General features: G+C 39.0%; 2 protein-coding genes across 5 annotated transcripts; one reads left to right on the top strand and one right to left on the bottom strand.

Moving 5' to 3' along the window:
• Positions 1-372: 372 nt before the first annotated feature.
• LOC144031622 (oxidation resistance protein 1) lies at positions 373-16,671 on the bottom strand. Of its 3 annotated transcripts, none has more exons than XM_077538937.1 (16): positions 16,539-16,671; positions 14,880-15,113; positions 13,767-13,975; positions 12,951-13,027; positions 10,663-10,773; positions 10,170-10,322; positions 8,703-8,834; positions 8,429-8,613; positions 6,774-7,075; positions 6,539-6,701; positions 4,658-4,850; positions 4,464-4,577; positions 2,910-3,062; positions 2,745-2,840; positions 2,588-2,661; positions 373-920 (listed from the first exon to the last, which is right to left on the bottom strand). In XM_077538937.1, exons 2-16 carry the CDS (start codon positions 14,972-14,974, stop codon positions 785-787), a joined length of 2,193 nt encoding a protein of 730 aa, XP_077395063.1. In that variant the 5' UTR covers positions 14,975-15,113; positions 16,539-16,671; the 3' UTR covers positions 373-784. The 3 variants fall into 3 exon arrangements, with proteins under 3 accessions (XP_077395063.1, XP_077395062.1, XP_077395064.1); XM_077538936.1 differs by having other exon boundaries at positions 14,880-15,107; positions 16,539-16,669; XM_077538938.1 differs by having other exon boundaries at positions 10,170-10,319; positions 14,880-15,107; positions 16,539-16,669.
• Positions 16,447-22,954, top strand: mtfr1l (mitochondrial fission regulator 1-like). 2 transcript variants are annotated; one of them, XM_077538940.1, is made up of 8 exons: positions 16,447-16,613; positions 18,285-18,436; positions 18,511-18,618; positions 18,692-18,801; positions 19,331-19,542; positions 19,745-20,132; positions 21,848-21,997; positions 22,083-22,954. In XM_077538940.1, exons 2-7 carry the CDS (start codon positions 18,422-18,424, stop codon positions 21,963-21,965), a joined length of 951 nt encoding a protein of 316 aa, XP_077395066.1. In that variant the 5' UTR covers positions 16,447-16,613; positions 18,285-18,421; the 3' UTR covers positions 21,966-21,997; positions 22,083-22,954. The 2 variants fall into 2 exon arrangements, with proteins under 2 accessions (XP_077395066.1, XP_077395065.1); XM_077538939.1 differs by lacking the exon at positions 16,447-16,613 and adding an exon at positions 16,892-17,051.
• Positions 22,955-24,339: the final 1,385 nt, after the last annotated feature.

The raw sequence follows: 24,339 nt of genomic DNA, 5'->3' as shown, positions 1-24,339 counted from the left end.
CACGTTAAAATGTCTTCTTTTTTTTTTAAATATTAAAGAGATTAAAAGATGTATAAAAATGTCTGCCTCTAAAGATAATGCTGACAGACATTGCTTTAAAAATGTTGACTCCAGTGTATCAGCGGTGCAAAATATTAGTAAGACATCACTATGACACTGTCCAATTTACTCCATTGTAAACTGAAATCATATTGTTACCTACAGAAATTCAAAAGTGAGCATAAATTAATTTTGGGTGGGGGGAATCAAGCTTTTTTCTAAAATATAACTCTTGTACTGAACCTAATATTGTAGCTGGTGAGTAAAATTTAAACTTTAATTCACAAAAAAAGGCTTTTGCAGCATCACAGACAAAAGAGAATGCAATTATGATTCATTCTAAGTGCAGATACATTTATTTATGCAGCCTGTTACATTAATTGATGACATCCTGTCAGGAAGGGAGCATTAGCATACATAATACTTGAGTATTAGTACACATGATATAACACTGTTCACAAGCGCCTTTTCCAAACTAATGTGACTAACAAGTCTGAGCATGAAGATGCATAGCTTTTCACATAATAAATGACGACCGATTCACACATGGAGCAAAGTGCAAAAGCCTCTTGAGAGCATTCCCACAGGAATGAGTCAGCCATTAAAACGTCCCTTCTGGCAGCCAGCGCTCCAAAGTCCCACTCATCCTGATCCGTTTGACCGTGCGAATAAGTCCAACAGTTTGACCTGACGGGTACCATGATGAAACGAAAGCCGAGTTGCGGCATGTCAGCGGTGAGATGCTTCAGCTGAACGTCCACACCTCCAGCTCCATGATTCTGAAGTCGTCGGTTTCTGAGAGGCAACAGTTATTGAAGGTGTAACAGGGGCTGCTGCGGCCCAGGTAGAGATTCTCGTCCACCCACAGACCAAAGTGACCACTGCGGGGAAAAAGACAAATAATGAAAATACATGCTGCAAACTGGGTTAAAGTCAAAAATGGCAAAAATGTTACATTAGCGTTGTACGCTAGCTGCTTATTTCCTCTCCCAGTTGAAGCTTACTGTCAAACCAAATAAATAAAACCGGATAACAACAGATGATGAATTTAATAAATAAATAAATAAATAATTTATTTAATAAATAAAGAGCATTGCACCTGTATTTAAAAACCACATTAAAGTCTGGTAGCTTAAATGGGAAATGCCATAGATGGGCTAACGAATAGCATCAGTGTTGTGGTGTTATATAACCCTGTAACCAACGGATATCTGAACACAAACAGTGGCGCAACACGTAGCCAGACAATAATACTCACATGCATATATTATTTATCCTCTTCAAAGAACAGCTATTATTATTGCGATTTTCTGCGCAATTGTGACTGTCTTTCATAATCGCTGTCTGTATTATGCTGCCCCCAGGTGGCCAAAGCACGTACACCAGAAGGAGCAGCACAATGACCATTGAATTTAAAGGGATCCGTGACTCATTGATCCATTTTCAGGAGTAAAAAAAATAAGTTAAATATTGTACAATTAATACCTTTAAAAAAAAAAATTTCCTACTTGCTGTCGACTGAAGTTTACATCACCTGTGCTGAGGAAGTAGGTGACGTGACGACCAATCATGGCTCAGTTTGCTGAACAAACCCAGAAAACAGGTGATCCGTGATTGGTCATTACCTATTTCCTCAACACAGGTGATGTCATCTTCAGTCGACAGCAAGTGAAAAAATGTTATAAAATTCATTCTGGACAAAATATTAACTTTTTACTGCTAAAAATGGCTCAAGTAAAAAACATGGTTAAAAACTGATAAATTCCTTTATATTCTTGAATTTAAGCAAAAAATGTGGTTCAAAACTGTTTAATTCCTTTATATTATAAATAATTGTGTCAATGTACATTTTTAACAAAGTACAATATAATAGAGTGCTATTGATTTAAAAAAAAAAAAAAAAAGAAGAAAAATACTAGGGGTGTGAATTGCCTAGTACCTGACGATTCGATTCGTATCACGATTCACAGGTCACGATTCGATTCGATACCGATTAATCCCGATACGAATTTATAAGTCGATTGTTGCGATTTTTTTCCATTCAAATTTAGAAAATACTAATCAGTAAGCTTGTAGAGTGTAAGATTTATATGAAAATGTATTATTTATTTATCTGAAATTTCAGTCTTATAGAGGTTGTAATTTGTTTCATGTTTGAACAGCATTGAAATAAAATATTAAGGCTTAATGTTCCGTTCATATAACATTCTTCCATGCTTAAGGTGTGAATCCTAAAAAAAAAAAAAAAAAAAAAAAAAAATCGATTTTGCCGATTATTGAATCGATTCGAGAATCGCGCGATGTCGTATCGCGATATATCGCCGAATCGATTTTTTTTAAACACCCCTAAAAAATATGATTGCTGGAATGACATTCCCACTCATTTCAATGCAAAAAATTATTTCTGATAAAGTACGAGTAACAGAAGGAATTTGACATCAAGGCGCCAAAGCCAATTTTTTAATTTAAACATGGCTTAGATGAGTTTTTCAGAAAATGCCAGAGAATAGGTTCCCCTCAAATTCCATGAGTGCATTATAAAATTTACCTTCCTCCACCAATGGCAAATGAGTCCAAGTCCCCTTTAATGAAAAAGGAATTCTCTCCAGTCCATCTGAAGCACTGTGAAAAAGGGAAAGCGCACTTACTCACAGTGCATGTTTACAACTAGCAACTTCAGCTAATACGCAAGAAATGCTAACTACCTTGAACCGAGGATGCAACATGAAGAGAAAGGTTTCTCCCGTGCCGTAAAATGCCTCGCTGAGTCTCAGCGGGTGCGAGAGGAAAGCCCCGAATACCTGCGGAGGGAAACGAGACGTTAGCGGTCGCCGCTACGCTCTCGCGACGGCGTCAAGCCGAGACTTCACCTCGTCCAGGGCATCTTTGATAACGAGGAGAGCGGGCGAGTCCGCGGCGCTCACTTTGCGGTAGAGGGTCTTGAGGCTGGCGCCGTGGCGAGACGTGCTGTACGTCAGCTGCCAGGTGTGGCCCACCGTCTTCGGGGGCAGCTCCTTGCACAGCTGAGAAAAGATGAGGAGATGAGAAAAAAAAAATGGACTTGTTATTGGGACAAACTCGGACTGAACAAATAATCAAATTCAAATCGCACTGTAGTAGAATCTAAAGACACTCACCGATACAGCAGTCCAAGTGGACAAAAAAATAAATAAAAAATATCTGCACCACAAATGCATAATTCAATGTTACCTCGCTATAACGCAGTTTACTTTTTGGTGCAATTATGCATGCATTTTTTTTTTTTTTTACAGAAATGTACCCATTTTATAACATTCATGAATGTTTGAACATTGAGAATGTTTAAACAAGTGAAAAATGTGGTGAGAGTTTTTAGAGCCTTAAAACATTTATAATAAATATAAAACATTAAGCAAACCACTTTGCGGATTTCATTTATTGCGAGTATTCTTTGGAACTTAACCCCAGCATAAAATGAGGAAACACTGCATTTTGGTATTACATCTATGAACCTTTAAAATTAGAGATAGACCGATGTTTTTTTCCCATGCCGATACCGATACAAATTATTAGTAGTCAATGAGCCAGATATTTGGAACCGATATTCATTTTCACTTAAAGGGAAAATATTGGCTGGCGTAAAATTTAAAACAAAACAAAACAAAAAACTCGTAACTTTGTTGACATTTTGTAAGCATATGTTTATTGAACAATTTTTAAGATTGGCAAAATATTGGAATTTTTTTTTTTTAAATAAATAGATATCCTGGATGAACTCCTCCTGGGTGCCTTTCCTCACAGGGTTCTTCTGTGCCCCGCCATGTTGTGGTTTGCGTGTCTGTCTGTGGGTACGATCATGGGGGGAGGGGTGGCTTTTTATTTTTATTGTATTATGGATGTTTTAAATGTTCAACACATTAAGTTACATTTGAATGTATGAAAGGTGCTACATAATTAAAGTTTGATTGACTGATTGATTTTAAAATTCTAACTAAAAGTTCAGGGAACTCCGAGAGCCCATTAGCATGTCTTAAAAAAGTTTTTAAACAAATCTTAAAAGTACTCCCTTTTGTTTTCTACAGTAAATAAAGTTTTCAAAAATTTCAAAATATCTGAAAATTTAAATTTTCACTTATCTCACTTTTTTTTTTTTTTTAGGTATAGAGAGTTCCCAGCATTTCTTACGTAGTTAACTGAAATTTTTAATAGTTTCCTCAAGATAACACAGTTTGTAATTGATATTAATTGGCCATCTGATTCTTATTATCTCTCTGATATTTGTCAAAATGCTGAATATCGGCGCCGTCTATCCCTATTTAAAATACATTTCAACAACAGAATAAATATTAGATTGCTATGTCGTGGAGTTCATCTATCAATTGTACTGTACTGTAATGTGTCCCAATACTTTTGTCCGTATATGAGAGGCCTGTGGGTTCACTGACCTCTCTGACATGCGAGGCTTCTAAAATGTGGCTGTTCTCCACAATGGCGTTAAGTCCTTCAGGGTCAGTCAGCTGACCTGGCTTGCCCCCCCCGTTGTCCTCCATCAACACCATCTGCAAACAGAACGCCATTTCCTTCTACTAATTTTCAAAGCGACGCAGCCATTATTTGCCAAAAAAAACAAACCACTCACCTCCCAGTCGTCTCCCGAGCTGTGCTGCTTCTGTAACACTTCCTCCTCCTCTTCATCATCATCTTTGTCCTCAACCAGGACAAACTCCTCTTCATTGTGATCCGCCTCCCCGTCCTCTTCTCCTCCTCCTGCGCCCTTGAGCAGACACAAGTCGGGTCGACGGTGCTTGAGAAAGGCGTGCAGCTCATCGGAGCTAAGCGGGAGGACAGAAAGCGTTTTTGTCAGGGGCAGCTCGGGCGGACAAATAGGCTAGCAGCTGTGTCAACAAGCGACACCCGAATGCAACTCAGCATTCCCCTGTTAGTCATCTTGAACAGTGTTGAAGGATTAACTCAGATGAGATGATACACACAGGGGTTGGGTTAGTTCTTCTGTAGTGTGATGAGCTGGTCATTTTTCATAGTCAAATGTATCATATTAAATATAAGACAGGAGTAGAATATTTTCCCCCCCCATTAAAATCCTGACGTAGATGATCTCACACATGCATTGCACGGATAATCCATTAGAGGGCAGTATCACTCAGCTGATGGATTTTCCAGCAACCTTACTTATTAACTCATTCACTCCCAAAGACGTATTTATACGTTTTTTAGGTTTTTGTTTGCTAGAGTTTTTGTATGAAGGCTTTGATGCAGTTTCTGACCTGAAGTGGAAGCTTAAAGTGATGGTAGTTGTTAGAAAAAAAATAAAAATGAATGAAACAGATGAAGCACACTTTTTTTTTTTTTTGTAATAACTACTATCACTTTAAGTGACCACTTCAGGTCAGAAACTGCATCAAAGCCATCATACAAAAACTCTAGCAAACAAAAACCTAAAAAACGTATAAATACGTCTTTGGGAGTGAATGAGTTAATAACAGTGGGAAATGTTCTTTCTGATTTTTTGAAATACTAATATGTTTGATATGTTTTTTTGTTTTTTTTAATTATATAAATGTACAAATTTAAAGTACTGTGACCGGATGTATCAAATATGAGACAAATCAAAAATCATATGTCTAAGTTTATTTTTTAAAAATTGTTTGCTCAAAAGGACCACGAAATACTCTATTTAAAAAGAATCAGAATTTTCTCTCATATATTTCATGGTTTAGGCTTTAGAGATTTTAGACAATTTTACGCTTCAATGGATGACCAGTGCGAGTGCTCAACTCTTGAGTAGTCACTGAAACTGATACCACTACTACTTTTGATACATAACCCCCCCCCCCCCCCCAAAAAAAAAAAAAAAAAAAAAAAAAAAAAAAAAGACAGCTATTTACATTTCCCTTCAAATTGCATGGAATTCCTGCTATTTTTATATTGTTTTATTCTTTTAAAAGGCCTATCGACTGATATTGGCTACTGTCGCGAGTACCGATACCTTGAAATAAAACCATCTTCATACTGATACCTGATATTGGTACTCGCCCATCTCTATTTTGTCAGAGGCGCCTATAAACAGCGGCAGGCCATGGATGGATTTACTGATTTATGTTTAAGCCACACTTGTTTTGTTTGGTAGATAATTTGTCAATAATTCATGGTTCCTTTTTTTTAAGTGTAAGGCTACACAATAAGACAAATCTATTAAAAAAAATTATTAATTTAATGTTTTTGTTTGTTAAAGATTCATGATAAGAGGACCTTGAAAAAAGAGCTAGAAATAAAACAAATTCGATATTTTTTCCTGACAACTCAACAGAGGGTTCTTTCAATGTGGGCGTGCCATTGATGACATCACAGATTCCATGCAGATTCTGACAAAGGATTCAGATCCTCCAACAGGATTTTGCCACAGTCCATCACGAAACCACGATGAGTTTCTTGCGGGAAATGTACGACTTCTGCACCTCTTAAGGACTCCCACGTGCCCACTCTCACATTTTTCACGTACCTCTCCTGCGAAAGGGCGATCCAGGCTTCCCGTCGGGCAGCAGTCGCTTCAGTCATGCCAAACTGAAATCCTCCGGCGCGCTTCTTCTTCCCTGCAGACGACTGAACCCGCAGCCGCACAAACATGACGCACCTGGGACTTTCTGCTGAGGACCTTTCAGGCACTGCAGATTTCAAAAGTTTCATTTGAAAACACACGTGACTGTATTAAACGCTACCGACTGTAGCTACTGTACCTGCTGTCTGACTCTCCACAGATGAAGACAGCGCCTCTCTGGACACCCTTGGAGCTCCGCAGCAGAAGGTGGCGGCCACGCTGAGAGCTCCCCCGGAAGCTTCTGACAACATCTCAGACGGGCTCTTGTCAAGATCGTCCTCAGACGCGTTTCTGCTGTCAGTTGGCTCACTTGCTGTAGAAGCGTCCTCTTTGAGACTCAAATTGGAGAGAGCTGCAGGTGCCAGAAGTGAAACCGACTCCGCCTTCTGATGCTGGCTTTTGGCATTTTTTAGCCTCTGGAAAAGTTTCCTCCCTTTTCTCCTAAAAAAACCCAAAACAAAACAAAACAAAACAAAACAAATAACTTCACATTATACATATTAAATAAGCCTGAGATAGATTTTTTTTTTATATATCTAATGTACACGCAAAAAAATATAGCTAATAATGATTATAACAGACCCGACATAAACTGTTGATATGCATAATATGTATATAGTAAGTCTATAGCACAATGAAACTGGGAGGAAATTACACATTAACTAATTTGCTCCCCAAAACGTATAAATACGTTCTATTTTAAATGTGTGTGTGTGTGCCAAAGACGTATTTATATGTCATGTTTTTTTGTTTTTTTAAGCTGGAGCATACAGAAGGCTTTGATGCTTCAACTGCAAAGAATGGTTGAAAAAAAATGGTAGTTATTACAAAAACAGCCAGCAGGTGGCAGCAGAGTATAAGAGATCCACCAGAACCATGTTGAAAAAAGCTCAATTACTCACAATTCTAAATATATTTGTAAATAATGATGAAACGTAGCTATGTTCTAATGCTAATTGCTGCAAAACGGAAACAACCTTTTTTTTCCCTGATGAAAGAAGAGTCTTTAATCTTTCTTTTGGTATGTTCCATGTTTTTATAGCAATAGAGCACAATATTCTGCGGGCCTTGCAGAATCAGTCCAAATCCAGTCAAACAGCCGGGAGTGAAGGCAATTGCTTCTGTGAAAATGGCTGGGAGTGAATGAGTTAAAATAATAAACAAAATTCAAGAATTATTTTCACTTTCGCAACCCCCTTCGCTCCTGGCTGTTTTACTGGATTTTGACTGATTTTGCAAGGCCCACAGAATATTTTGTTCAACTGCTATAAAAACATGAAACCTACCAAAAGGAATATTAGTCTCTTCTTTCATCAGAAAAAAAAAGTATATTTCTATCTGTTTCTGTTTTGCAACAATAAGCATCAGAATATAGCTAAGTTTCATCATTATAAAAAAATCTGATTAAAACAGTGGGGAAAATAGCTTGATGCAACATGGACCTTGTTGATCTCTTATACTCTGCTACCACCTGCTGGTCGTTTTTGTAACAGCTACCACTGCTTCCACCATTCTCTTCACTTCAGAGGCTGTATCAAAGCCTTCTGTATGCTCAAGCATAAAAAAAAAAAAACATACAAACCGTATACATATGTCTTTGGGACCATGGTAATATTTAAAATAGAACATATTTATACGTTTCTGGAAGCTAATTAGTTAAAAACAGATTTGATTCAATGTTAAATTGAGTTTCTTGCTTGCTCATGCAACTAATTAAACTAGTTAAGATTCCATCGTCAATAAATTCAAATTTGATGATGGTGACCAGATTTTGCATTTTTTTTTTTTTTTCACCTCTGCTGGGAGTTGTGAAAGTGAACATGCGAGATATCCGAAAAGAAGGCGACGGACGACAGCTGGTCCACGGAGCAGGACAGGAGATACTCCTCGCAGCCGTGCTCCTTCACCAGCGGGTGCGTCTTGCACGGGTCGAAGAAGAGCTTGTTTGTCGTCACCAGGAGGATACCGGAGACCACACCCTGACGACGGCAGAGAGAAAATATAGTTATGTATAATTGGAGGCAGACCATAGGCTCAGAAATGGATTTAGAGGTACCGCCGTACTTACTTTGCGGTCGGTGATGTGACGGCAGAACAATTTGAGGTAAGGCGTGGCATCTGGCCCCTCCCCCTGACAGCACTCAGGCGGTAGAGCCAAAAGGCAGAGTTGTCCGTCGGGCATCGGAACCGCCTCCACATCCTGTTTGCATCAAAAAGACAAGACTGAATGACTATATGTCATCTACTTTGGTTTAAGATTTGCAAATATGATTTTCTCTCTCCCCAAAAAAACTCCGTCGTTAAAGAGGAAGTCAACTCAAACATTTCCTTTACAATATGTTCTATGCAGCCACTGAATTAAGCAGCAAAATCCACCCATTTTCATCCAGCACTATCTGGCAGCCATTTTGCCACTTGTAAACTGAAAATGACATCACAGATGCTGCTCAGGTAACGACTAATCACAGCTCAGCTTGATTATGTCACATGACCAAACTCAGATGCGTGATTGGCCTGAGCAACTACAATTCATTACCAGCTGACATCAAGTGACAAAATGGTCGCCCTCTGACATAGATTAAAAATGGCTGAATTTTGCTGATTCATATTCCACAAACAATTTTTATCATAATTCTAATGTTAGACGAATGGGGACACATACAACATATTGTAAAATAAATAAATAAATAATTAAGGCATCAGAATAGCATCACGAGGCATGATTTTTATCTGAATTTCTATGATTCATCTTTGAGGTATTTGTGTGATTCTTCACAATGGTAAACATTCAAAAGCGGCGAATAAGAAGTATTATATAACTGAAATTTAGTAAAAGGGTGTTGACATGTCATAATACTAAACTAATACTGTCAATACACGTTTTAAAAGGCGTTATATATAAACATTCAATGTCATTAACTCATTTACTCCCAATAACGTATAAATACGTTTTTTTAATGTTGTAAGTGTCCCAAAGACGTATTTATACGTTTTTTTTGGTTTTTGTTTATGCTAGAGCATACAGAAAGCTTTGATGCAGCCTCTCAACTGCAAAGAACGGTTGCAGAAATGGTAGTTATTACACAAACGGCCAGCAGGTGGCAGCAGAGCAAAGGAGCTCAACCAGGGCCATATAGAAAAAAAAAGCTCAAATACAATTTTAAATAGATTTGTGAAAACTGATGAAACTTAGCTCTCTTCTAATGCTAATTGCTGCACAACGGAAACAGATAGAAACATACTTTTTTTCCTGATGAAAGAAAAGACTTTAATCTTTTATTTGATAGGTTCCATGCTTTTATAGCAATAGAACACAATATTCTGTGGGCCTTGCAAAATCAGTCAAAATCCAGTAAAACAGCCGGGAGCGAATGGGATTGCTTCTGTGAAAATGGCTGGGAGTGACCGAGTTAAAGGGGATCAAAGCTGAATAATTGAATCTCCTTCTGCAATACAGTCAATTGATTAAAGCAAATTAAAGTAAACTAAGATGTTGCTATATTCTAAGAGCAAGAAGACAATGTGTACTAGTTACCAGAAGTTTGTCGTATTCTGCCTCCGGCAAGGGTGACTGGGCGGGAGCAGTGAGCCGATCCGAAAAATCTGGATCCATCCCCAGCGCCGTCTTCTCCTTACAACCGTCCCGGTCGGCTGTTATGGTCCTCTTCCCCTCCTCTGATTGCTGCTGCTTCACAATAGCAGCCATGTTAAGAGTGACTTATAGCCCGGCAACAGTCAAGTACTTCCTCTTTCTGCCTGCATTTTCCCCTCCTATCTCTGTTTGTAGTCATAGCAGTGCTCCACATGACACCAGTTTAGACATTCAAGCCACTGTGAAGAAAGAGTATGTATATCTACATTTAACACAACAATATTGATCATGAGTTGACCATACCTTCACTTTTTTAGGTTTCGACATCCATCAGCTGCAGTCAAGAGTTACATACACAAGTGCTGTTTTGCATGTCTACTCCAGACAACAACAACAACAAGTTCGGTTGTGTCATGTGACATGTGCTGACTCTTACCTCCATGCAGACAAGGGCAGAGCACAAAGGTGACGACTGTGATTGGGAATGAGCACAGGGAGGTGTGTCATCACTGCCCAAGCGGGATGAGATGCTGAACACTGACTCATCCTGCATGGGGAAGGAAAAACAAAAACAAGCACTGCAGGACACTTTATTACTTAGGTACACCTAGAGAAAAATATGCACCGAAACGCAGACTTCCGCCAAGGTGGAAAGAACGCTGTCAGTATAACAACACAGGGAATTACAGCAACAAAACACGTATGATATTAAATGTATGTCACAAGTTTATGCAAGCAAATTGACCATGAAATGAAATGAAAAGGTACTCTGCCAAGTCTCAAAAGATGTTAATGAAATAAACATAAGCTAAGATTAGAACAAACTGAAAATTCAAAGTAGGTGAAAGCACAAAATAAGAGACTGGTTGCACAATCTCGAGTTGAAGTGGTTTTAAATTTCAATTTTCTGTCCATCCATCCATCCATTTTCTTAACCGCTTACTCCTCACAAGGGTTGTGGGGGTGCTGGAGCCTAGCCCAGCTGGCTGCGGGCAGTAGGCGGGGTACACCCTGAACTGGTTGACAGCCAGTCTAAGTAAAATATTTAGGTTTGTGTTGTATTCTTTTTCTTCGCACATGAACAAATCATCATGATAAACAAACCAAACTACTAGCCCAAACATTTGGGTTTAAAAAAAAAGAAAGAAAAAAAAGAAACAAAACAGTAACTAAAGACTTTCAATTGTTAATTTGTGGCAAAATATACTTTTCTGTCAAAATAAAATATATGTTTGAAGACAAAATATGTTGTTCATGTGACTATATAGTTGATTTTTGGCAAAATATTGAGTAGTTGTTTCGTGACAAAATGCAGCATTTTTAATAGAATGATTTATGTTTTATGAGAAAATATACATTTTTAATGGAAATACAAAATATTTGAAAAATGCAGTTTTGTGATAAAATGTCATTTTTTTGTGGCAAAATAGAGCAGTTTTGAGACATTATAGGATTTCTGTAGCAAAATAAACTTTTGTGGTATACTAGTAATTTAGTGAAAAAGATGTATTTCTATGGCAAACAAGTAGTTTGTGACAAAATATATATATATATAATCTTTTATGATATAGTAGATATGTTTTGTGGAAACCGCTATTTCATGCAAGCAGAGCATTTGTTTTTCACAAAATAGAAGATTTTTAATGCCAAATATAGCCATTATGTAACAAAGTTCATTTGGATCAATTACTACTACAAAAATACACAATCCTCGCTACATTGTATGTTCTTTTAGTATTTTTTTGTAGTAAACTACTTCTTAATGGGTTCTTTGCACAAATCCACTACTTATGAACTCAACACCACTCCTTCATTTCCTGTCTGTCATGAGTGGACAAGCTGATTAATCCAGGTGTGCCTGATCTCAGTAACTCCAACGACATTGGCCAGACACACCTGGATTAATCAGTTTGTCCACTCATGAAGGTGTGATATTCAGTTCAGGAAGTAGTCTAGCTGTGCAAAGAGCCCATTCTTTTCTTTGCTTTTAAACTTTTGTTGTTTGTTTTAAACTGTTGTAACGTGATGCAACTTGTGTATGAAATGCGTTTAATAGCTAAAGCTGCCTTGTCTTGCCTTACACTTCCTTCCTACCAAGCGCTACAGCTTCCTCACTCCCTCGCTTGCCCCTTAAAGGGGCCACATGAACTGCACAACAAAAATGACTGCCAGGATTTTAATCTTTCCATTTTACATAGTAGAATCGGCACAATGTAAATTAACAATTTACTTTTGGACAAAGATAAATAATACAGTTTGTCGAACTCAACCCTAAACCTTGATTTAAAGAAATCTTCATCCTAATCCCTGAGATGGAATGCAATGCGCCAACACACACAAAAGATATTTTACAGAAGTAGGTAACCATAGCGATGCATCGAATTTCTGCGCAAAGGTCAATGCAAATTACCTCTGTCTCGAAGACGCAAAGACTAGTGATTATTTCTGTTCAATAGCTTAGTTGATTCATGTAAAAAAATAAAAAATAAAAAGAGAAAATACCTTTGAGCTAACATCAGAAAACACAGTCTTCCTATTGTATTTGTTGTACAGGCTCTGGAACACATTCAGTCTACCCATGACGACCAACGCACCAATGAACTGAACCTTGGACAACTCTTACATTATCGTTTCCCTGCCATAAAATAGTCATATCATATTTCCTACACTTATATAAGAATTAGCCCTTGGCTCATCAACCATAAAGCAAAGTATGTGACTGACCGTGTTGCTTTTGCCCTCATGTGACAATTGTCCCATTTGCTCTTTCTTCACTGCGGTTTTGGAGTCCCATGAGGTCCCTGTGAGGAAACCAAAAAAGTCATGTTATAAAAACCCACACACAATTTTGGCAGTGACATCACATAATGTGGCAGTGGAATATTGATTCTCAAAGAACTGTGTGGTACTATGGCTCACTCTAGTGGTAGCTGAAAAATTCCTAGTGCAATTTCAGGTCAGTTGTATTTACCTTAATATAGCAATATTTTTTAGGGAAACTATCCATCCATCCAACCATTTTCTTGACCGCTTATTCCTCACAAGGGTCGCGGGGGCTGCTGGCACCTATCTCAGCTGGCTCTGGGCAGTAGGCGGGGGACACCCTGGACTGGTTGCCAACCAATCGCAGGGCACACAGAAACGAACAACCATCCACACTCACACGCACACCTAGGGACAATTCGGAGCGCCCAATTAACCTGCCATGCATGTCTTGTGGGAGGAGACCGGAGTACCCGGAGAAGACCCACGCGGGCACGGGGAGAACATGCAAACTCCACCCAGGAAGGTCCGAGCCTGGACTCGAACCGGAGACCTCAGAACTGGGAAGCGGACGTGCTAACCACTCGACTACCGTGCCGCCCTTAGGGAAACTAATTCTATAATAATCATTTTATTTATTTTAAATAAAATATTTTTAAAAGATTTTTGAAAGATTTTTGCTGTTATTTCACAAAAAAAATAAAAAAAATAAAAATAAACTTTTAAATTCAAAGAAAGCATGTTCCACATTAGAGATGTGACATACTTCCAGAGTACCTTGCAGGTAATACTGCCGCAGTATCGGATTTCTGATGTGCGGGATGTGGTCCAGAGGTTGGCCAGAGGCGGTTTGGTACTGATGATGATGCTGAAGCTGGTTGCTGGCTGAAGGCTCCTGCAGGTCTCGGGCCTGTGGTTGAGTGTCCCAAGGCCGCATGGCGAAGTGCGGAGGCTGGGATACACCCGAGGGAAGCTTTGAGCCCAGCCTAAAGAAACACAATGGAAAGGAGACTCGTCATTTATCTGTTTAAAAATGACATTGATTGCATATGTGAGCTTCTGAATGGCTTAGCTCAATTTGTTGCTTGTTTGTTTCATCACTTGGCATATATGGGTGGATTTTAAACTTATCGATTTATTTCACAAATTGTAGAAAAGATAATTCTTGTAGCTGGTTGCAAACATTTATTTCAAGATTAGATTCATATAATTATTAGCAGTGTTGTTCCAATAACGTTTTTTGGCTCCCGATACCGATACTGATACCGATGCAGTATTGGCCGATATCGATACTTAATTTTTTTTTTTTCCCTCAACATGAAAAAGCTGTCCTGCCATTGGTTTAGAGCATTCAAGGGCCAATAGGATATCTTAGATCGGCATGCAGTGAATATGTCACATATCAGTGAATGTCGCGCATGAGCAAGACACAAGATGCTGCATCCAAAATCCTATATTAGCGTTGTAATTAATGGTATCGGCATGTTACTTGTGAGTAGTCACCGATACCGATACCACTGTTTTAATGCAGTATCGGCACCTCTGCCGATACCAGTATTGGTATCGGAACAAAACTAATTATTAGTAACTTGAATGTCAAAAAGTGTTTGGTGGCCCTCTTGCAAAAGTTAGCATATTAGCATGGGGGTTTATTTGGAGTCCAGCTACTCGCATTGTGCTTAAAAAAAAAATAAAAATCTTATTCATGCCATAATCTGTCACAACACATCCTTTGTGCCACCCTGCCCTTCTCCTCACATCAACAAATATGAATGAAAGGCTTGATTGTGGTACGTTTAAACCTGAAGGGCAAAAATGAGTCAAATGTGTCGCGCGAGTTGCTTTTATTTCCTTTGTCCATGCGGCATTACGGCGCGCGGTAATCCTAACCTGGTCTTCACATTGCCAAAATAGCTCGCCCGGGTCTTGTCCCTCTTCGGCTTGTGGTCCATGGCGATGTCCATCCTCCTCACAGACTGAGCCATCCTCTCTTGTCTCTTTAGTCTGACGCTGGCTGTGATCCCGCTGTAGAAGGATGAGGGGACTCAACTGGCATCCTTCCTCCTCCTCTTATTCACCATGACTGGCCTGGCTTTTTTCGCTCCCGTGTTACAGCATCTGCAGCTCACAACACAAGGCGGCAACTTAACTGTGGTGCAGAGGGGGGTCAGGTTGCATCTGCAGACGCAGGAAAAGTGATCTTAGTGGACTAATGGAGCCAGTTGGCCAATTCAATTAGCATGCCAAATGAATCGTGAGGGTGTATGCAGGGGACGCAACTAGCTCTTAAAGGAGACATATTAAGCATTTTTCACAGTTTATTTGTCTTAAAAGCATGTTTGAGGAAAAATGCATGAAGCAGGAATGGGCACACATACCGAAATAAGTGTATACAAACATAAAAAAAAATAATAATAATCCCCATAATAGATGGCATTTAACATTAAAACCTCCAAATCTGCTAATATTATTCTATTTTCTGCGCTGTTAATTTTAAATAATTTCATATCTTATATAAGGGATGGAACTTTAGATAGAATATTTGACAGTAGTGGAATCGGCAGCATAAAACATTGATCGCAGCACCCTTATTTCAAATCAATAATATTTTTGTGTTATACTAACATTACAAATAAGTTACACAACCAATGTAGCAGCAAAGGCTAATGTCAACTTGTTTACAGTGCTAAATCTAGCTTAGTATTGCTAGTGTTACTATCTTGTAGAAGCTGGACAGCAATCATATGTAACTATTTATCACAACGATGCAGTTTTATAATCACATTTCATATTGAATGGCCATAGTTGAGCATTGCGCACATACAGTGAGCGCCGCAGCTTTCGTCAGATACTTAATTGGAGTGATTAATTAAGGGGCATCCAATTCTTCTTAGCAGTTTTAAAATTCACCCAATCATTGTTTTGAAAATTATTTTAAAACAAACAAAAATAACAATAAAAATGTGTCTGCTTATCTACCTATGCCAGCGACATATAGTGACACGGAGAGCAATTAAATGTCCACTAGAGGACAGAGCCTCAGAAGGGACAATTAACCTCTGTAGTCACCTGTGGCTGTTGCCATTCATACAACAGTACATAGCTTTTTGTTGAACTTAAATTTATTTAGTTGCGTGCTTTGAAGTTGTTGTTTTTTTTCCAAATGCAAAATATGAGCCTTTGCGCTATAAAGAAAGATTGCTCCAAATGTTTCAGTCATTGCCTCTATGAGCTGCATGCAGACATGAATGCTGCATTGTAAAGTACCGTATTATAAAATCACAGCACAGGAATGCAGCATTTCAAAGGCCCGCGACATTCATTGCGGATGGTGATTTGTTTGATCAACCTCGCCTCTTTAAATTAAACAACGCACACCCATGCAAATAATCAGTGTGCTTCCAGGAAGTGCTGTTGGGTTTCGTTAATCGCCACAGGGGAAGTAGAGAACAAGGCTTTTAAGCCTGACAGGCAGCAATTGATCGGATAAATAACAACACAGCAACTTCTATACGGATGAACCGCGAGCCAGCAGAGGCTTTCACATACCAGTCACGGTTACTCGCCGATGGATGCCGCCGTCCTTTACGATATCATCACGTTCAAGACAGTGCTGCGTTCACGGTACGCCCACTGGTTAATTTAAGACGAATCCAGTTTTCTCACTGACAGGGCCGACTTCCTGTGAAAGCGGAAGTGTGTTTGAGGTAGTGATCTTGTATTTTCCGAGATGAAAAATTGTGAAAACCGCAACTTTCTTTACTCCAGTGTTTAACAATTTGTTAATTGCTTTTTTTTTTTAGCAGCTCCAACCACTAATTAGTACTTTTAAATTTATAATGCTTTTAAATGTGCGTGTGAAATTAAACAAAAACTTGAATAAAAGCGTGCTCGCCGAAACCTATAGGGGCGCCATACAAAATCATCTCGATAATCAGGTACCGGAAATTGACCACCGGCTTCCGGTAATGAACATCAACACAACTAACAGTGAAAGACGAAAAGGAGAAACTTCGCCACAAATAAAACCCACCACTCCGAACCTCCCAGCTTTTGTTTGCCGTAAGTTCAGTTTTTGTGTTTTTAGTTTTATCTTCGAATTTAAACGGACCGTTCGGGAAATCGGGGCACAGTTTGAGGGTCACCGTCTTAGCAACTGAAGCTAACAGACGGCCTTGTGTGTGTATTTGGTACAGTTAGCCGCCGGTGCTCATCAATGTAGCGACGCTGTTTCCAAAATCGCTGTTCTTACACATTTGGGCGTCCTTTACATGTTATTATCCCACGTCATTTTTACGTAACAGAGTGTAAACGGTGACGCCATTACAGGAGAATTTTATTATTATTTTCCCCCTTTTGTGCCATAATTTGAATATATTCTCAGGATCAATCAAATCTGTGAAACGCGTTTTTTTTTTAAACACCCCAAGGTTAAGAATCATAACAGTCTGTAAAAAGAACAAAACTTTTTTGGGGGGGGTGTCCATCTTATCTAGCATGTTTTGATAGAGGGGGTGACTATGTCATGACAGTCCTCGTCTCACCCTACATACTGCTGGTCCCATGGGAAATACAGATTTTGTTGCTATGATGACTAGGGGCGGAGCTTGTTGTAGCTGCACCTAATTGCCCAAGTAAAAAATAAAAGCAAAGATTGCAAACAGTGAAGCATGCACATTCCCATACAGGATATCATAGATTAGGTTCCCTATTTTTCCTTTGTGGAGGCAGCATTTCAAATACCTGAATAATGGACCCCGCTCCTACACACCTCCAAAGATGGTGGGAAAACACTTGCTTATATCTAAAGGTAACTCCTAAAGTCACTTCAACATCTGTCCTTGACACTAAGATGCCACTTGATGATGCCAATGTAGTACTGTTATTGTGAATGAGCACAAAACAGCCCTAAAGTGTCTTTTAGTGAATAACAGAGGACTGGTTACAAACGCAAATCTGTCAATCAGCAAATTCGTAAATGCTGACACTGTACATACAACAAAGTACATTTTCTATCCCCTTTAACACAATGTAGCTCTTTATTTCAGTTCATCCAATTGAAATTAGGCTCGTTACATCATATCTGTTAATTTGTACGAGATTAATTGCTGTAATTCAAGAATCAGGTCATGTCCACCAATTGGTTCTATTTACAATGAAGCATCCTTCAACCTTTTAAATAGTTGATTACTCTAAAGTTAAAGTTATTGGTAACGCAATGATGTGTCTTTTCTTTCTCTCTCTCTCTCTCTCTCCCCTCCTCCCTCTCTCCCTGCGCTTGTGTCTCCCCAACAGATGCTCTGACTAATCTCCAATTGACATTCCAAGAAGAGTTGTCAGATTAACGTTGCATCTGTTCAGTGAACTGCTCAGTCTTGAGCCACTAAGAGCACCAACGCGTCGGTGCTCCTCAGCAAGCTGAGCCCGTCATCATGGAAACCCAAACAGTAAGGCAGCCCTTTATCAGATGTAATGGGGCTGGCATGTGCTTTTTTGATCCTTTGTCTTTATTTCTTTGCAGGACGTCATTCCTATCTGGCAGAACAAGCCTCATGGATCCACTCGCAGTGTGGTGAGGAGAATAGGCTCCACTCTTCCGCTAAAACCCCCACAAAGGGCGTGTTTCCAGGTACTGCGCCTCATTCTTGAAAGGTTGTCTCTTCTGGTACAATAAGGCACGTTCATTTTTCCGTAAACATCAGGAGCTACCTGGCCTGCCTGCCCTTCGCCCTATGGACGGACCCATGGTTCCCACCTTGGCAGATATCGCATGGATTGTTGCAGATGAAGAGGAGACGTATGCCAGAGTGCGGTAAAGTCAAATACAGGAATTTATTATCTCTTTTGGACATGGATTTTAGGCAAGACCTCAAACTATAGTGGATATGTGGCTCTAAAACAGCTTAGATTTTCTTTTTTTGTGGAATGTATCTCTATATATCACAGAAATCCCATCTATGTTGCAGATCTGTAGTTTAGAGCATTTTTTTTCTTTTTTTCTTTTTCGGGGTTTCATTTTACAGTGCAGCGGTCCTTGAGATGGGTTTGATTTATTTGTTTTGTGACCACGCTGATAAAATATCCCCAATTGTCTTTCTCAATTGAAATGAATGGAAATTCTGTTAATTAGTTCCATTAAAAAACATCTTTTTCCTCATAAGGAATACATAAATCACCCTCTTTGCAACACTGTCAAAGTCGGCTATATAGCGGCATTAAATCAGAATTGGGAACTTTGGCCTTTACTGTAGTGTAAATCCAGTCCATGATCAAATCCAGCCAGCCATGTGGCGACTTACTACACAAGCTAGAAGCTTAACTCTTGTTTTTCCTCCTTCCAGGAGTGACAGTCGCCCCCTCAAACACGAATGGAGGCCCACGCCGCTCCTGGTGCTGCACAGGAACTCGTCGGTGCCCAACTTTCGGCGGGAGGGCAAGCGGGTGGAGGGCCTGAGGAAACCTGGGGTGACTGCGCTCAACCGCACCACCGCCCTGCAGGATGAGCTGAGCAGACTTCGAGCACAGATTGCCAAGATTGTGGCCGGCGATACTGGTAGGTCCGTTATAGTTGCTGGAAATGGGGACGAAATTTGTATTATAACCTCAGTGGACTGTTTGGGCCAGCGTCAGGCCACCAGGCCCCAAATTGTCCTTTTGTGTGAATGTGTGTCTGAATGGTGAGCTACAGTGCAGGTGTACCTAATGTTGTGGCTAGTCAACATAAACTATTGCTAATGTTACTCGGTTCATTTCAGGCTCCAACCCCCTGACCCCTGACCTGCTGTCTCCCGACGACACCACCATGAGCTTTTCCATGGCGCCCTTCGAGACTGTCCCCTACCAGCCGGCGGCCGCGGCAGCCGCCTCCTTCGTCATCAGCGACGTCACAGAGGAGGACGAGGAGGAGGAGGAGGAAGACGACAACGACGACGATAAGGACATGGTGTCCGTGGTGTCAGAGCTGGTCCCCGATCCCCTGCCGCCTGTCTCCATGACAGCGTCGGCCACATTCGACCTGGACAGGCCCAGCATGGACTACCGCGAGGCGGAGGAGGACACGGTGTCGCTGTCCAAGTCCACCAGCTTTGCCGACGTGATGGACATCCTGAAGGACATGAATCGCATGAAGATGAGCAAAGACAGGTACAAACTGGCTCATTAGGATTTATTTTTTTGAAATTTTTCTTCACATCTATTAACTCATTTGCTCCCAATAACGTATAAATCCGTTTTTTTAATGTTTTAAGTGTCCCAAAGACGTATTTATACGTTTTTTTTGTTTTTTAATGCCAAAGCATACAGAAGGCTTTGATGTAGCCTCTCAACTGAAAAGAACGGTTGCAGAAATGGTAGTTTTTACACAAACGGCCTGCAGGTGGCAGCAGAGACCAGGGCCATCTAGAAAAAAAGCTAAATTACTTTAAATAGATTTGTGAAAACTGATGAAACTTAGCTCTCTTCTAATGCTAATTGCTGCAAAACGGAAACAGATAGAAACATACTTTTTTTCCTGATGAAAGAAGAGACTTTAATCTTTCTTTTGATAGGTTCCGTGTTTTTATAGCAATAGAACACAATATTCTGTGGGCCTTGCAAAATCAGTCAAAATTCAGTAAAACAGCCGGGAGCGAACGGGATTGCTTCTGTGAAAATGGCTGGGAGTGAATGAGTTAACGCACAGGGTAACCTTACGTGCATATTTTTAACATTTGAGTGACACCACACATGACAAGGACAAAAAGAGATATTTTTTGATGGATTTTAACAGTAGGGTTAGGAGAGGAGAGTTTCACAGACGCACTACAAAACATTCAGTAATTTATTTGTTTTAAACTTAAAATAAGTTTATTTAGGAATGTCCCAATAGGGCTGAAGAATTAATCAAATTCAAATCAACATCATAATTTAGTAGAATCCCATTTCCAAATCGCAAAGGCTGCAATTTTGGGGGACAGCAGAGTTTTTATTTATTGATTTATATTTAATTGTAGTTATAAATTTGTTTACATTTATTTTTAATTTTTGACTCTTGCCTTTATTTTTGTATTCATTTCTAAATCTATTTATTTATTTATTTGTTTCTGTGTATATATTTTGTTGTTTTATTTCTATTTATGGTAATTAAATTTTTAAATTAGTTTTTATACTTGTTTTTATTTTCACTTTTAATTATATATATATATTTATTTATGTTTATTTATATTAGTTTTTTTTATTAAATTTTTGAATTAGATTTCTTAATTTAGTTTTTATTTTCACTTTTATTTATTTTGGCAGTATTGGTCTGTCATTGGTCGGTAGGCTTTATTTTCCTATATAAATGCATATTTAATTTATTTATATATTGTCTAAACACATTCCGTTCTTAAGAAATGCAGTTCACGTTTACATATCATTGTTTCATGAAACGCTGAACTGATAAAGCAACAGATTTGTTTTTATTATTATTACCTGATTTATAACTTAATGATACATGTACACGCCACACTTATTTGGTAGAATTTTGTGGCATTGTTGTATTGCACACTTAAAAAACTACAAGTCGTAGTGATGAGTATGTTAACAACTAATTGAAGTAGATAGTCTGTCTTTCATTTGGCTATTTGGTGCATTTGCCCTTATTTTAGCTTCCCAATCACATTATTTATTTATTTTTTATTTTTTTTATTTTTTATTTCATATTGTCTCTACATCATGTAGTTTGTGGAACACATTCAAGTCAATTTTGTACTTCCATATGTTTAACCAGGGCAGTGGTGTGTATTCAACTGTTCTCCCATGCCAAATAGATTCAGTTTTTGTGGCCTATGACCTCACAGCTTGTGTTTTTGTTTTTTTTGTTTTTAAATCAAAATCAGGTATAACAGAGGCTGTACGTCCTTGAGAGAGGAGGACTCCGCTTCTCTAATCTCCGAAGCTCTAAGGAAAAAGTTTGTCCTGAAGGAAGAAGACAGTGTTGGCGTGAAGCGGAAGTAGTTCACCTTGGCTTGCCGGTACTGCTGCTCCAGGTAAGTCAGAATGGGTATTTTTATCCACGTTTTATGTCTTCATCTTGAGCATTTTTTTTTTTTTCTTCACTCGGGTTGTTTTTAGGCCTTTTCCACATGAACTGCCATGGACCGCAGCCTTGCTCCTCAGACCTCAATGCGGTAGCTGCCTGCTGCCAGTTAGTAAACAAATGTGTATTGTAATATTCTATATCTTGCTCCAGTTTTCAAAACAATGACTCAGCAGACTGTTTCAACTGAGGAGTGACCAGTGGTCCCTTTAAGGAGCACTTTTTACCCATCCAGCGTAGAAAAGGAGGGCTTTTAAATCGGAACATTTTCCAGTTCTGTATCATACTTGAAAGGTCAAGTGAGACGCTACGGATGATCCGAGCTCATGGCAGCCTTTTGAAGAAGATTGGGAATTACTGACAAGGCAAAGCAAAGTGAGCTGTGTGTGTGTGTGTTTTACGATACTTTGTACATGACGTGAGTTGTGACGATAAATATTCCTGGTGACGCCTTACCGCACGTCTGTTGCCTGCTCAGATGCCTGATTTTATTCACCCCCACCCCCGACTGTGCCACAACTTCATTTTTTATAAGCTCATCCCTCGTTGCCTCACAATTTGTGTGTTATTTGTTGAAACTTATTTAGTGAGCTGTTTTTTTTCCCCCTCCCACCACACTACGCCACCAAGTAATGTGTAGGAATGACCACCTGACGGAAAAAGCTTGTTTAACTTCATCATACTATTTTTTGGGTGAGCCTAACAGTGTAAAGATAATGGATATCATTAGGACATTTTAAAGTTTCCTAACAAGTTAGAATTTACCTCAGTTTCTCACCATTTGAACCTCTTTGTTGGGTTGGACACACCTCCACATTGTATGACATGTATGTGAACTTTATTATTATTATTATATTTTTTTGTCATGTACTAATTTGTAAATAAAGATGGTCAGATCTTTTGAAAATGTTCTGTTGGTCTTTGATTTGTCGCATCATTATGTGCATTGGTCAAAGTCCGTGTTCGTACCAGCACCCCCAAAAAAACAACAAAAAACAAACAAAAACATTTGTAGTTTTTTAATTTTAACTAAAAAAAATAAATAAAAAAATAGCACGTTACAATTTTGTATTTAATAAAAGCAGACCGAGTTTGTACGTCATGATTTCATGCTTTATTTCAGTGGACACGGTGCTGTTCCTGGTGTGAGCGCTTTGGCCACGAGGGGGCAGTGCAACATATAGAGCTAGGCCACGTAAAATGAAGACAAAACACGCCCCAACAAAAATACAGTAATTTAAGTCGTTTTTTATACAGCATAAAGAATACAATATTTAATATGCCTGTGAGTATTGTTGAATGTTTTGTCTGAATAAGTTTATAGCAATGCCAGTTTTGTTCGCCCATCCATTGAGTTTCCAATTATGTTAGCATTAAGCTAAAGCTACTGCACGTTCATGTTCATAAGTTATGCGGTTTGTTTCAATACACCACAGTTAGTTCTTTTTTTAAAGTCCATGTCAATGACATATTTCAAAAACATTAAAGAAAAAAAAAAAAGTCATCCAAATGCTTCTGAACCAACATGTTGCTGATGCGGTGTCAAATGTTACCACAAGGAGGCAGAAGAGCTCGGATAAACAACTGAAAGAAGGATCATTATTGTAATGTATCACACTAATCTCAAACATAATCATATATTCTGGCCCATTCTCTCCTTGTTTCCAAATGTCGCTGCTCCTAATTGAGACGGTCTATTTTCTGAGAGAGTCCTTGGCCTAGTTCACCTTCACCATGAACACCCTCCTGAATGTAGGTCCTATAAATGTCTGTTGGGGGCTATCATAAATGAGACTTGCCGTCATAATTAGGTTCTATTGTATATATATATAGACGTATGTTCAACAGATTTATTTATTTTTGCTACCTTCTCTTATGTGTTACCTGAACATCTTCCCTTCACTATAGTTACCTAGTTTTTGCAAGTATGTCAAAAAATACCTAAACTGTACTGTATTCTTTTGATTTTACTTGTTTTGATTACCACACCTGTGCGAAATGACCCTCCTGTATTGTATCCCACAATATTTCAATTTACTTTCCTGCTATTTCGATTGCTCTATCTGTGTTAATTACCCTACTAGTGCATCACTTCCACACTTTTGGTGTCAATTGCCTTACCTGTGTTGATGTTGCTTCCTGTATCAAATGGCTTCACCTATGTTGATTACCTCATTGACTTGTTTCAATTATGCTAACTGTTGGTCGTATCACTTGATATTGTCTGTGTTTATCACCTTAAGTGTGTTGTTTTTCCCACCTGTTTCGACTTTTCTACCTGTGTTGAGTACC

Source organism: Festucalex cinctus, chromosome 12 (assembly GCF_051991245.1).
Source record: "Festucalex cinctus isolate MCC-2025b chromosome 12, RoL_Fcin_1.0, whole genome shotgun sequence".
NCBI classification, from domain to species: domain Eukaryota; kingdom Metazoa; phylum Chordata; class Actinopteri; order Syngnathiformes; family Syngnathidae; genus Festucalex; species Festucalex cinctus.
The sequence above is the reverse complement of the archived record's forward strand: the minus strand, read 5'-3'. Positions and strand labels throughout refer to the sequence as shown.